The sequence below is a fragment of the Corticium candelabrum genome, chromosome 16, assembly GCF_963422355.1.
Source record: "Corticium candelabrum chromosome 16, ooCorCand1.1, whole genome shotgun sequence".
In the NCBI taxonomy this organism is placed as follows: Eukaryota; Metazoa; Porifera; class Homoscleromorpha; order Homosclerophorida; family Plakinidae; genus Corticium; species Corticium candelabrum.
Genome location: NC_085100.1, coordinates 2,202,875 through 2,216,225, shown reverse-complemented (window position 1 = coordinate 2,216,225; position 13,351 = coordinate 2,202,875). Strand labels below are relative to the sequence as shown.

At 43.5% G+C, this 13,351-nt stretch overlaps 1 protein-coding gene and 1 long non-coding RNA gene across 2 annotated transcripts; both read left to right on the top strand.

The window, feature by feature from the left end:
- The first annotated feature begins 37 nt into the window (after positions 1-37).
- On the top strand, positions 38-443 carry LOC134191902 (uncharacterized). The gene is made up of 3 exons (XR_009971863.1): positions 38-115; positions 181-279; positions 341-443. It is a non-coding gene; the product is annotated as an uncharacterized LOC134191902 (long non-coding RNA).
- A 128-nt stretch (positions 444-571) lies between these two features.
- Positions 572-10,729, top strand: LOC134192479 (uncharacterized). The gene is made up of 20 exons (XM_062661217.1): positions 572-1,600; positions 1,660-1,838; positions 1,903-2,164; positions 2,240-2,536; positions 2,605-2,970; positions 3,034-3,164; positions 3,286-3,437; positions 3,504-3,656; positions 3,714-3,909; positions 3,977-4,338; positions 4,414-4,571; positions 5,288-5,405; positions 5,485-5,574; positions 5,637-5,729; positions 5,793-6,035; positions 6,093-6,503; positions 6,572-8,854; positions 8,916-10,019; positions 10,089-10,221; positions 10,287-10,729. Exons 1-20 carry the CDS (start codon positions 572-574, stop codon positions 10,504-10,506), a joined length of 7,980 nt encoding a protein of 2,659 aa, XP_062517201.1. The 3' UTR covers positions 10,507-10,729.
- The last annotated feature ends 2,622 nt before the right edge of the window (positions 10,730-13,351 follow it).

Below are 13,351 nucleotides of genomic sequence, written 5' to 3'. Positions count from 1 at the left end.
GCAATGCCTACCTGGATTGGGAATTGGACCCGACAAACACATCTGCTCGCCATGGTTCTACTACGCTTGTTATTCTCCACAGACAACTCATTATTTCTGTTCGCAGCGAATTAAGGTATACGAAAGTGGGTAGTGATGAGCAACTATTTATAGTTAACTGCTATTGATGTCTCTACGTAGGAGATCGGATGTAATGATCCGTGTAATTGGAAAGTGGCAACAAGCAGCAATGAAACGTGTCAACATTGTCACGATATTGAAGCTTGTTACAATGGCAGGGTGAGACTATATACATGTGTGTAATAGATAATACTTAACCACAGTGACATTGTGTGCGCAGAGATCTTGTCCGTCGTGGAACGAAGCTAAGTGTCCATACGGTAGAGTGACTCCAGACTACGGACTGGATGGAAACGAGCCAAAAGTAGCGAGTCACTTGTCTCTTTCTCAACCGTCTGCTCGTCAGAAAAACAAACGTCATACCAACATTGACCAAACTACACGACGTTCTTTTGTCGATCTCTTTAACGACGTCAAAGTGTTTGGTAGTGATCATGTTATATATCGTATGATGGGACACCTCACGTCAGAAGAGTCACTCTTTATTACCAAACCATCTCTACCTCTCTTCAGTGGTCACATCATGGCTAGCAGTCAGAGTGGAGGAATTCTAGATAAAGTATCTTCTGTTGGCAGCATTGGATGGTACCAGTTAATCAAAAGCAGACCAGCCACACTAGAGAACGTTATCAAATACGCTGACTTTCGCGAAAACGTCGAACTGGAGTCTGTCATTCATAAGGCTGCAATAGAACACAGTCCTGATTCTGACGCACTGCTACGGATCATGAACTCCAGCGTTCCGACTTTGCCTGGAGCGTCGAGAACGATAGTTATACCGTCCAGTAAGCCAGTCTATAAATGCGTCGGTGATTGGCTCAACGACACGTATGTGATCGCCATTTCCAAATCTTCAGAAATCCTTGTAAATGGAGAAGCTATTGTGAGCAACCAAAGTTTCGGATTTATTGAAATAGTGCAATCGATCAAAGCGTCTGGAGGTCACACGTTCGTCCATACGATTCTGGCCGATTGTTCCTCTACCACAGCACCAGATTCAATCAAATCATTCATTAGAACAAAGAGCAGTCCATCTTCTAACTTGTTACCGTCTATAACAGGAGTAGGAGGAGATGGTCGACTGGGTCTACTTGTTTACGAGAATCAACTGCCCAGCAATCTCGACATAGCAGTCGGTGACGCAGTGGTAGGTCGGCCCAGCGGTTCCATCGCCGGTTACGTTAAAGACAAATACAACTCGTTTGATGACAAGATCACATACATTGAATTGAAACCGACCAGCGCTATCGGCAAACCTCTGTGTGGATCAACGAATTCTGATGGAATTGTAGACAGCAATGATGACGGTACGGAATTAGGCGACGTTGTCATCATTGTCGGTACGACTGATATTGTAAATAATGCGCCAATGGTACAAGACAAAATCGAAAAAGGATCTCTCTCGTTATCTGCATGCGACTCTATGTCATCAAGCAACCTAGAGCCCACATTCAGTCTAGATCGTATTCTCAATCATCAGGTAAAGAATTATCTTTATACGTAGAATATTGTCTGCTATTACAAATCATATCATTATAGATGTCGATTGCCTTTGGAACTGCTTCGCTAACAACAGATATCAAACTGTCATATGATCCCAATATTACCATGACGTTCCGAAGTAACCACACTTCACCATTTGTTACCAAGTTTGGTTTTCAGTTTAGCGGGAACGTTCGCCTATTTACAAGAACCAAAGTCACACTTCATGTAAAAAGGTAACAAGTGTTCTATACAGTTCTTTATGCTCAGCCATAAGCATTTGGCGGTGGTCGTGTTTAGAGACGGTAGTGTTAATGGTCCAGCAGGAATTGGTGCCATACCTCTTCCTAGAGAAGGCAAACCGTTCTGTATCACCGTGGGACCTCTTTGCATTCCGGGGAATCTCGGATTTGAAACATCATTGTCGTATAGTCTCAACTATGACGTAAAGTCGTCAGACTATGCATCAGACATCGAAGTAGCTCACGAGTACGTGACCAATGGAAGTCTTAAAGCGGGGGTCTTGTGGCGTAATGACGTTGGCAGCGAGTTTGTTAGAGAGGTAAGATGCACCTACGACTGATAAACAACTCATACTTGCTGTTCTCTAAATTTCCTAATTTTTGAAAAATGTAAGGCTCAAATCAAACCTCAGCAAGAGTTGCCACTCACAAAGTTTAAATCACCTAAGAAGATAAAAGGACGGAGCTCGTCTCTCGAGACGACTGTCTTCCCAAACTTTCAGATCACGTGGCCATCTTCCTACAAGCTACCCGAACATGTCACCACAAGAGTACCATCATTCATAAAGAAAAAACTGGATATGCATGTCACCAACACATCGACTCCTTCTTCAATCACCATACAAGTCCAACCGACTTTGCACGGAAAATGGACAGCAAAAGAATGTTCTTTGGGCTGCCCTCTTGACAAGGCAAATTGCAACAAATAGTTTAATGTTACAGTTATTGGTTACATATTGTGATATATATATATTTCCAGAAATTAGAGATGGAATCACTGGCTGGTGTAAGCAACATTACTGGTTCCATATCACTCTCTCTGCAAAATTTTGAGATGACAGAACAACTTAATCCTTTAAGATCAAGTCATTTTATTGATGTGAAGTCTGGTGTGTGTATACAGCAAGAAACAAATTGCTTATGTGAGTGTCCCGGCCGTGGTAAGTGCGAGGAGAGGAGTGGCATCAAACGTTGTCTCCCATGTCCGAGTTCAGCGTCGTATTGTTTCTCACCGTGTCCTCCCGGTACCGTCGAGCAATACAACAAGAAACAAGACAAAGTTGAATGCAAATGTCGTTGTGCTGACTTCAGTCTTAGAGACTATGAAAACGGTGGCATTTGCAAGGTAATATCATCACCGTCATCATCATATCTCTCATTCATGTACACACACAAAATGTTTTCCTAGTGTGGATGTACGTGTCAAGATGGAAGTAAAAGCACGATTGGTCCTGACGGTCACTGTGATTGTTCATGCAAATGTAACAACTGCCAACACTCCATTCTCGGACCCAGCGGTTGTATCTGTTCTAATGACAAGTAATAATTCGTAATAATTTTTCTATTTTCCGGTTGAACCTGTTAATGGTTTTTGTCAAATTTTCAATTCTATGAACATATAATTTTTTGAACGCAATTTATATTGTCTCTTGAATTTTAGGTGTCCTTCATGCCTTGAGGGTATGGAAGCGGTTTGGCAAGACTGTGTGTGTAGCTGTCAGTCTAAACAAGATCGAGGAGGTCTACCTCCCGTTTGCGCTGAAGGATGGAGAGGTCCTTTCTGTGATGTTCCTGATTGCAGCCCTTGGCCATGTCAGCTCAGTCATATCAAATACAAGTCATCAATTCATTTTAAGTAACTTCTTTCTTCTCGTTTAGACTGCTCTGACAATGGTAAATGTACAATACCACAAGGTGATCAAACTGATCAACATCCATACTGTGTGTGTGAGCCTCAATGGATTGGCAGAGGATGTCAAATTGCAAGACCGAGAAGAATAGCAGGAGATCCACACTTGGAAACTCTTGATGGTCTGTGTAAAGCAAACTTCCTTCCGCTCTCTTGTTTGTAAAAATGTCATATCTTAGGTTTCAGCTACGACTATTTTGATATCGGAGAGTTTTGGTATTGCAAAAGTCGTGACAATGACTTTGGAGTTGCAACACGATTTTTCAAGTATCAGCGTGTGTCACTTATTGGGGCTGTAGCAATCAAGGTGGAAAGTAATATTGTAACAATTACAACTCCACACAATCCTTCTCCAAATGATCTCCCTTTTGTGAGGTACGAAGCAGCCATCCATCTTACACAAGTTTCTAACACATAATATCTATAAATGTTTTGCCTATAGAATTAATGGTGTTGTCGTGGCTCCACTAAAAGAAGAGAAGCTGAGTTTAGCTAATGGCAGAGTGCATATGGAAGCCACTATTTATCATAATAATTCCTCATCGGCAAATGAAGAAGACAGCGGCACCATTCGAGCTCTCATTACTTTCCAGTGGTATAATGATGTCTACTTGTCTGTTGAAGTTCGCTACAGTCCTGGCATGAAAAGACAATTCATCAATATTCTCTTCTCTCCCGTTGCCACATTCAAAGGCAAAACAGATGGTCTGTGTGGCTACATGGACGGAGATTTGAATAATGATCTGTTGGGATCAGATGGAATCACTTATTCACTACAGGATAACGTGACATTTGCAAAGACATGTAGGTTCACTTCTTTGTTGCGAGAATGCACTATATTGATCTGACATATGTTTGTTGCTCATTTCACATTTATAGGGAGAATCACACAAACATTTAGTGGCTCTGGTTTGAATGGCACATGGTCTTGGTCTCACTCCAATTTTTACAGAGATGATGTGATGGATATTTCCTACACTGATCCTACATTTGTACCACTATACAGCATTGCAGATTTGCAACCATCTCTCAGACACGTATGATCGAGTGTATAAAACTATTCATAGTAACAGTAATCATGTCAATGTGCTTATAACCAGGCATTCAAGCGTACGTGGAAATCAAGTGTGTGTGTGTGTGTGTGTGTGTGTGTGTGTGTGTGTGTGTGTGTGTGTGTGTGTGTGTGTGCGCGTGCGTGTGCGTGTGTGTGTGTGTGTGTGTGTGTGTGTGTGTGTGTGTGTGTATGTGTGTGTTCTTGTGCAAAAGACAAATCCAAATTAGAATTAGACACATTCAAGAATTTTCCCACACACGAAATACTGTAATTTCATCTTTGTTATAACTAAAATCTGGTTCTTTATAACAGTACTCAGATACCTGTTTATACAACTGTGGTACTGACCGCTATCCATTCGTTCACATCGACAAAGGTCTATAGCGCGCGCTACCCGCAAAAAGAAAGCAGGAGGTCAGGCAGGTCTAGGTCTGATCGGCTAAGCAACACACAGTGGTTCCTTTTTTTGCAGGCAGCGTTTGCTTTCGTTTCAATGGCCACTAAGAATTTACCGTAGGGCGTACGTACACTAGACATAGCGCTAACAACCCGTATGTGGTAGATCTCAGTGATATCAACTCGGACACTTAATAATAATAAATTATTGAGTGTAACAACTATTGCCACAATAGTTTTGTGTTGCATACGGTATATGTGATATCAAGTTTCTCTTTGCTAATTCACAATATTTCTGCTCAGATGGCCACATCAGCGTGCAGTCAACTGAATCTAACTGGAGTTAGACTGAACGAGTGCATATTTGATGTAGCGGTCACTAACGACACATCCCTTACCGAACAAGAAGCATTCAAGATTGGTAAAGTTGTCCGTAGATTAATTAATTTAATTGAAAAGTTTGTAAAAATGTTCTGTCTTCCATTGATCTTGCTTGTCAGGATGTCCAACTCAATGTTCTGGCAAAGGCCTTTGTGTTAACAACACTTGCGTGTGTGTTTCTGGATGGTTTGGAGACGATTGTAGTCGAGGTTATTGTTCTAACGTTGGTTTGTGTCTGTATACGAGAGGATCTTAGATTAGTGTTTTATAGGTTCTTGTGCAAATTGCAGTGTGCATGGAGACTGTGTGTCTGGATTCTGTCGCTGTCATTTCGGATGGGATGGACCATTCTGTGAAAGGCCTGGTCGGTGCTCACATTGTCGACTAACCGATTTTTCAAACTCAGTATAATGTGTCTGTTTTGCAGCTACTTGTTTTGGTGTATCAAACTGTACTAGTGTTTCTTATGGACTGTGCAAGTCGGACGATGTGTGTGAGTGTACACCAGGTTATATTGGTGAGGCGTGCAATGAGAAAGCGCTTTGCGATAACGTGAACCATTGTTCTGATCATGGCGTGTGTGTCGATCATGATAAGTGTGATTGTGAGTTGGGATGGGTTGGTATTAACTGCACTCTCTACTCGTGCGAACTCAACGGATACTGCAGCGGTCAGTAGTTTCTTGGCGTCACACGAACTTTTTCTTTATTGTGTGTTGATTTTATAGGCCACGGTCGATGCGTCGATTTTGATGTGTGTCAGTGTGATGTGGGATGGGCCGGTGGTAGCTGCACCACTCCTCTCTGTAACGGTGTAGACGAGTGTTCCGGTAACGGTGAGTGCGTGTCACCTAACGTTTGCCAGTGCTACGATGGATACTCGGGTAGCAATTGTGCCGTTGCCGACGTTTGTCCTGAAGTGAACGATTGTTCTGGTAACGGAGTGTGCCTTTCACCAAAACAGTGCAGATGTTACTCTGGCTATTCTGGTAAAAATTGCAGACAAGCGCAGTGCAAGGGAAGGAACGATTGTTCCGGTCACGGCAAATGCGTTGAAGTGGATCTGTGTGAATGTGAGTTTGGATACACCGACTCGAACTGCAGTTCCTACTCGTGCGAGACACATAACTTCTGTTCAGGTCAGTCAATTGCTAGATGAATAATGCAAATGAGAGTAGTATTTCTATGTAATGTTCTGTACATTCAGGTCATGGAACGTGTCCATCGTTTGACCGATGTTTGTGTCAAATCCATTGGAGTGGTGTAGCTTGTGACATTCCCGATTGCTCCAACGTGGACAATTGTACCGACGTTTCTCACGGTACCTGCATTGCTCCCAATACGTGCTTATGTGAAGCTCAGTATGATGGAGACAGTTGTAATGAAACAGCAGAAAGCAACGCCAATCCACCAGTATTTCCAACAGTGAAGGTAAGTCTGACAGCTGCAACCAACAGTCGCGTAGGATCGACAATTTTGACTTTATCTGCTACCGACGGTGATCGCGGCAAGAACGGTCGCTTATCTTACTCCATCACCAGCACTAACAACAACCATACACATTTTCGATTAAATGGTAGCTCGGCTGATATCATTCTATCAAAGTCACTCAAATATCTATCTGGATCTCTATTGATGTTTGAACTCTTTGCCATTGATGGTGGAGAGCCGAGCCTAACAGGATCTGTAGACATTGAAGTATCCGTAGTGAAGCCCAATCAACATTGTCCCGTCTTCAAGAATTTTCCCAAAGTCGTCAATGTTCCGGAAAGTGCTGGGACCGGATATGTGATAGCTCACGTAACGGCAACCGACGACGACGGCTCGGATTCGGTCAATGGTGTCGTCAGCTATTCGTTGGAAACGACTAACACTGGCAAGTCCAGTACCGGAAACACGACGCAAAACCAACTGCCGACCGATGCTGACTCGTTTTCAATAAATACGAACTCTGGAAAGATAACATCCCGTCGTCCACTATCTGACGATACGTATAGTGTGATCGCAGTGGCGTCAGACCAGGCCAGTCCACCTTGCAGCTCTACAGCTACTCTTCAAGTTAATGTACTCTCCTCTAATACTCCTCCTGTCTGTGAACCATCTAACGTCGCTACGTCTCTTCCCTACACTACAGCCGTCGGTTCGCATGTTTTGCGTTTGGATGCCGTAGACAACGATAACGGGACCGACGGTGATCTGACCTTCTCTTATTCTAACTTTCAATCACTATTCTTGCACAATGTATCACCACTGACGTTGCTGCAACGTAACAAAACAGCATATTTGTTGCTTTCGAGTCCTCTTCGGTCGCCTGTCAACAGCAACTCTACATTTTATGATCTTTCATTGTTGGTAAGTGTAACAGACGCTGCTCGTCGTCCCAGATCGTGCAGTTTTGCCGTCACTGTTATCGTCACGCATCCATTTCAGTTCAGACACACTACGCTGTCGTCTAGCATCAATGAAAATGCCGACAAGGGAGTTCGGTTGATATTAACCCCATCTCTAAAACTGTTGACGAACTTGACTAAAATCACGTACAGTCTCCGCAATGCAGACCAGTTACCGTTTACCGTCAATCCGAATACAGGAATTTTGACCGTGTCGGGATCAGTTGATTACGAAGCAACTTCTCATTACAATGTTGCCGTAGTGGCTCGCACCTCTGTTGATCCTCAAGTCTTCTCTGTTGCTCATGTCGACATCACAGTAATTGACGAAAATGACAATCCTCCTCGTTTTCCTTTTTCTCATTACAACGTCTACGTGAAAGAAGACGTGGAGAGAAGCGTAATACTTTTGTCTCTCTCTGCATCTGATGTAGATTCAATAGGAGGACCGATTGTGTATTCATTGACTTCACAGACATCAGTCGACAAAAACTACCCGTTTGCAGTGTCGTCGTTTGCGCACGGACTGATGATTTATGTAACAGATAAGGCAGAGTTAGATTACAAAATCACAAACAGATACGAACTGGTGATCAAGACGTGGGATCACGCCAATTCCAGTTTATTCAGTTTTGCTCACGTCACAATTCACGTAGAAGAAGGAAAATTTCCACGACCAGCTTTTCAACGAAGGTCATACGACGGTTGGGTGCAAGAGAACACGGACAATGGAGAAATTGTGCTGACTATACCAGCTCTAGCCTATGGCAAGCTTAGCAATCCAGTCACCTATTCAATAACAAACCAGATGTCTGACGCATTGCCCATCTCCGCATTTAACGTGTCTTCTAACGGCTCCATTGTCGTATCAAACTCGTCTCTTCTTGATTACGAGATTCTTCATCATATCAGCTTCACACTTGTCGCTACAGTTACTAGACCTCGTCTACGCACAGCTCAAACGACCGTCACTGTTCGAATAGAAGACGTCAACGACAACCGACCCCAATTTGACAAGAACAAATATGAGACAGAGGTCGCTGTCAACGCCGCCATTGGGTTTACTATAGTAGATGCAACGGCTCAAGACGCTGACTCTGGTAATGTGTTTGTCACATATGTTCGATATTTAATGAATTAACAGTTTATGTTGGAGTATAGGCTTGCTGAATGGCCATATTTCTTACGGTATCGAGTCTGGAAATGACGATGAAATGTTTTCCATCAACACGATGGGCAAAGTTCAGTTGGCCAGATCGTTGAACGAGAGCAGCCTAGCCAGATACACGATCACAATTGTAGCTCGTGACCACGGACAGCCACCTCTATCGTCTACAGCCACCGTTTATATTACTGTTTTGTTCATGTCGTCATCGAACTCACTGTTGGTCTCCTCAGCGTCGGTTTATTCACCGTCGGTCAACTCAATGTCGACCAACTCACCGTCAAGCTACTCACAGTCAGTCTTCTCATCGTCAGCCTACCCACCGTCAGTCTACTCACCGTTAGTCTCCTCAACGTCAGTCTATTCACCGTCGGTCAACTCACCGTCGGTCTACCCATCGTCAGTCTATTCACCGTCTGTCTCCTCAACGTTGGCTTACTCAACGTCGACGTACTTACTGTCAGACTACTCACAGTCTGTCTACTCATCGCCAGTCTCACCGTCGTTCTCCTCATCGTCGGTCTCCTCACCGTCGTTCTCCTCACCGTCGGTCTCCTCACCGTCGGTCTCCTCACCGTCGGTCTCCTCACCGTCGGTGTCCTCATCGTCGGTCTCCTCACCGTCGGTCTCCTCATCGTCGGTCTCCTCACCGTCGGTCTCCTCACCGTCGGTCTCCTCACCGTCGGTCTCCTCACCGTCGGTGTCCTCATCGTCGGTCTCCTCACCGTCGGTCTCCTCATCGTCGGTCTCCTCACCGTCGTTCTTCTCATCGTCGGTCTCCTCATCGTCGGTCTCCCCATCGTCGGCCTACTCACTGTCAGTCTCCTCACCTTCACTCTACTTACCGTTGCTTTCCTCAACGTCTGTCAATTCACCGTTGGTCAACTCGACGTCGACCTACTTACCGTCAGGGTACTCACAGTCGGTCTACTCATCGTCAGTCTACCCACTGTCGGTCACCTCAACGTCGGCCTACTCACCGTCAGTCTACTCGCTTTCGGCCTTCTCAACGTCGGTGTACACAACATCTGTCTACTCAACGTCGGTCTACTCAACATTGGCCTTCTCGCCGTTACCACAAGCTGCTTCCACTTCTAAAGGTAGAATCTTTCTGTTGCGTCCTATTTGCGTCGCTGTTCGGCGTGCTTACGTTGATTTTGTCACTACAGGTGTCTCGACTTTTGCAATCGTTGGAGCTGCGATTGGCTGCGCTGTTCTTCTCTTGTTTGCAATTGTGCTCGCGGTTTCACTGAAAGTGAGAGCACGCAAACACAAACAGTATCACGTACACGGCAATAACAGGTGCATGTCTAACAGCGTATCTCTGCTTCTTCAATGTAATTAACGATCAGCTATTTCTGTTTCAGTTACGACAGACCGTCAAATCCCGGTTGTTCCTTACAAATACATAATCCACTATTTGACGAAGCGAAAGGAGACGATGAAATAGCAGAAGTTGCTATTGACTTGTTGGAAGACGGAACGGATGGCATCGTGTACGCAAATAGATATGCAATTGAGCCAGTTTGCAAAATAGCGGGAAACGACGGCGTCAGCGCCGCAGCCAAAATACAACCTGACGCTTAAAATTGAACAATTAGAAACGATAAATAAATGAATGGTTTCTTTTACGAGTAGCTGTAAACTATCATATTTCTAAAGTTGCATTTCTTTGCGTTGTTATGTGTTTGTTGCCCTAAGTTTGCTATCTAGAGTGCTTTACTAATGACTAGTTTAGTTAAGTTTTATGCGTTTATGTAGACACAACGATTATTTATAAAAAGTCAAATTTGGCGTTTTCTGTGACAAATACGACTACTTCGTCTTTCTCGTTAATTTCCAGATACCATCTAAACGTTAACAAAACGAAAACTAAAGAGACTGTCATAAACCAACGCATTGGTACTACTCAGCGATTTATTGTACATATATAATAATTACTTTTTTAGTATTAGTCTTTTTGTAGTGTGTGCCGCACTTTCTAGTGTGCATGCAACTCACGTGCGAGGAAGACGGCTTGAAGAGCTGTAAACACTGTATAGTGAATTGTATGTAGAATGCTCTAGTGGCAATTGCCTAGGATCCTACAAATGGCTTTCTAAATTAATATTAACAAGACAATCAGTAGCTCGTTGACAGTCCGATAGGAGATTGTCTATCCAAAGTACTGACTCGTTTAAATGATTGCCTGTATATATAGTAGCAGTGCCTCATGTGGTGTGACAACAACGCGTTTGATCCAAAATAAGTTTATCTCACGTTGTGTTTACATTGTCACAGTCTAGATAGCTGCAGCGTACATATATACCCAACCTATAGCGATCGTTTCTAACCATAAGCATATTACTGTCAACAAGTTTACAGATTGTGTGAAACGCTAGATTCGATTCGCTCTGTGTAACTGCATGGAGCCAAATTAGCCACCAAGCCATTGAAGGCCAAGTCTTCAGAGCCTCAGGTAGCCTTTTGTTGTAATCATGTGCATCTCCCTTTGAGATCCTTTGTGCGAACGAGATCGGAACGCTTTCTGACGAATGGGACTCGCACTGTCTACCGCTATTGCAGCCTTCCGCGTTCGACGGTTAGTCAGCAAAAAATTGCCTTTGCAGAACGCTCCGTCAGTCTCGCCTCAATGCGGTTGTTGTAATCGTCGATGTTTCTTTGATTAACTGCATCACGTGAAATTTGCATGCAAGTGGTATACATGCAGGCAGAGCCCCCGTCTTGCTACTTAGAAAATTCCAGTCGCGAGAACATTTGATCGAATTAGATAGACCACCAACATTGTATACGAATTTGTCAAGTATTGGTTACTCGTCAAACCTTCGTTTAGCACAAGAAAGCCTAGACGTGTATCTTATCTCATACGAGATCTCTAGATGCACCTCCTCACAGTGCAAGCCAAATGGCGTCATATTACAGCACCAGTTTTATGATGCCGTCGAGACCTTAGTAACCAGCGTAGACTAAAGTAAAAATCAAACCACACACAAACGAACGACTTCAAAACGACAAAACCGTTGTTGAAACCAACTATGAGGGTTTACTCAATCGAGGCCAAATGAGTGTATACTAGAAATATGGCTAGCAATTACCAACAACAACGACCACTAATTCTAACCCTTGACTTCTCTTGCTTACTACCCTGTACAGTTTGTGAACACAAATACGTGGTACCAATACCTATTGACTAGCCAAATATATAGATTTAACTCCAAGCAACGACAAACTGCTAGAAGATTTAATGCAAGCTCAACCCTTCTCTTGCTCTTTCTCTTACAAACATTTTAGTAGAGATTAGAATATTTGTTCTTGTGTTCTTCTGTCGATTTGCACATATGCTAATTGCTTGGTGCTTTACCAATGCGTACATGCAAATGTCCTCACACCTGCTACCGGTAAACAACCGGATAGGTCGATCGCACTTGGTATCACAATCAAGCAACACGAAACGTCATAAGACCGAGACAGTTTAGAGACAGACGACTTGTCTCATCGTACGAGACACAGTTAGTGCGGATTTACAGTGTGTAAACAAACCAATCAGCTAATTGGATTAGCTGCTCGCGTTTACTAGAGTTGCATGTTTATTGCAACAACGAAAGAGGACGGCGTGACACGCGTTCCGCATGAGACGTCCAGCAACGACGAGCTTGCCATTCGGGTACGTTGTATAGATGCACGAGGTTGTATAGGCACGTATACAGCAAATCTGAAAACGTGTTTGCCGTACGTCTTTTGATGTAAGAACTCGTTGCATGCGGTTCACATGTTAAAGCCTTTTACGTGTGTAAAGTCACTGCCGTAGACGCATAGCTAGCGAAGCGTTCCGGCGTAAGCTGCCAAATGAGGCGTTCCGACATCCTAGTGTCGTCCGACCTCGAGGGCTGCTGCAACTCTTCACATATATTTATATGTATTATTTACAAGTTCCTGCATGCCGTGAATCTAATATCTTCGAGCTTGCTGACCTTCTTGTTGTCCATTTGGTTTACAAAACAGTCCCAGATCTAGAGATATACGACTCGATACCGTATGCGTAGGAGCAGGAAGAAAATACTTGCAGCAACTGCAACAACCAAAAACCGTCGATTTGTAGATAATCCTATACCATCTAGCTACAACTTATGACTAGAATTTAGCTTTTCGAAGTGGTGGCTTTACTACAGCGTAAAGATGGCATGTAATTTGTCTAGTCTGTCTTGGTAACACGTGAGCTGCGCTAGCTGTGATGCTTATACGTGCCATATCTGCAAGATACAAGGAGATTTCCATGATAGATAATAGAGTGACCAGCAGAGTTATGTGATGAAGTTGTGTGAATGTGGTTATTGCTTGAGCGGTGATTGTTTAGACAAAGCATGATCTAGTTTTAGACTTTACCGTAAATATTGATTTACATACAAGTGTTTCATATTTAAATTTTAAGCAT

Coding starts and splice junctions, on each gene's coding strand:
- LOC134192479 (XM_062661217.1), top strand. CDS start 572: ATGGGACACCTCACGTCAGAAGAGTCACTCTTTATTACCAAACCATCT. Junction 2,971..3,033: donor AAAACGGTGGCATTTGCAAG/GTAATATCATCA, acceptor ATGTTTTCCTAG/TGTGGATGTACGTGTCAAGA. Junction 5,730..5,792: donor ACCATTCTGTGAAAGGCCTG/GTCGGTGCTCAC, acceptor TCTGTTTTGCAG/CTACTTGTTTTGGTGTATCA.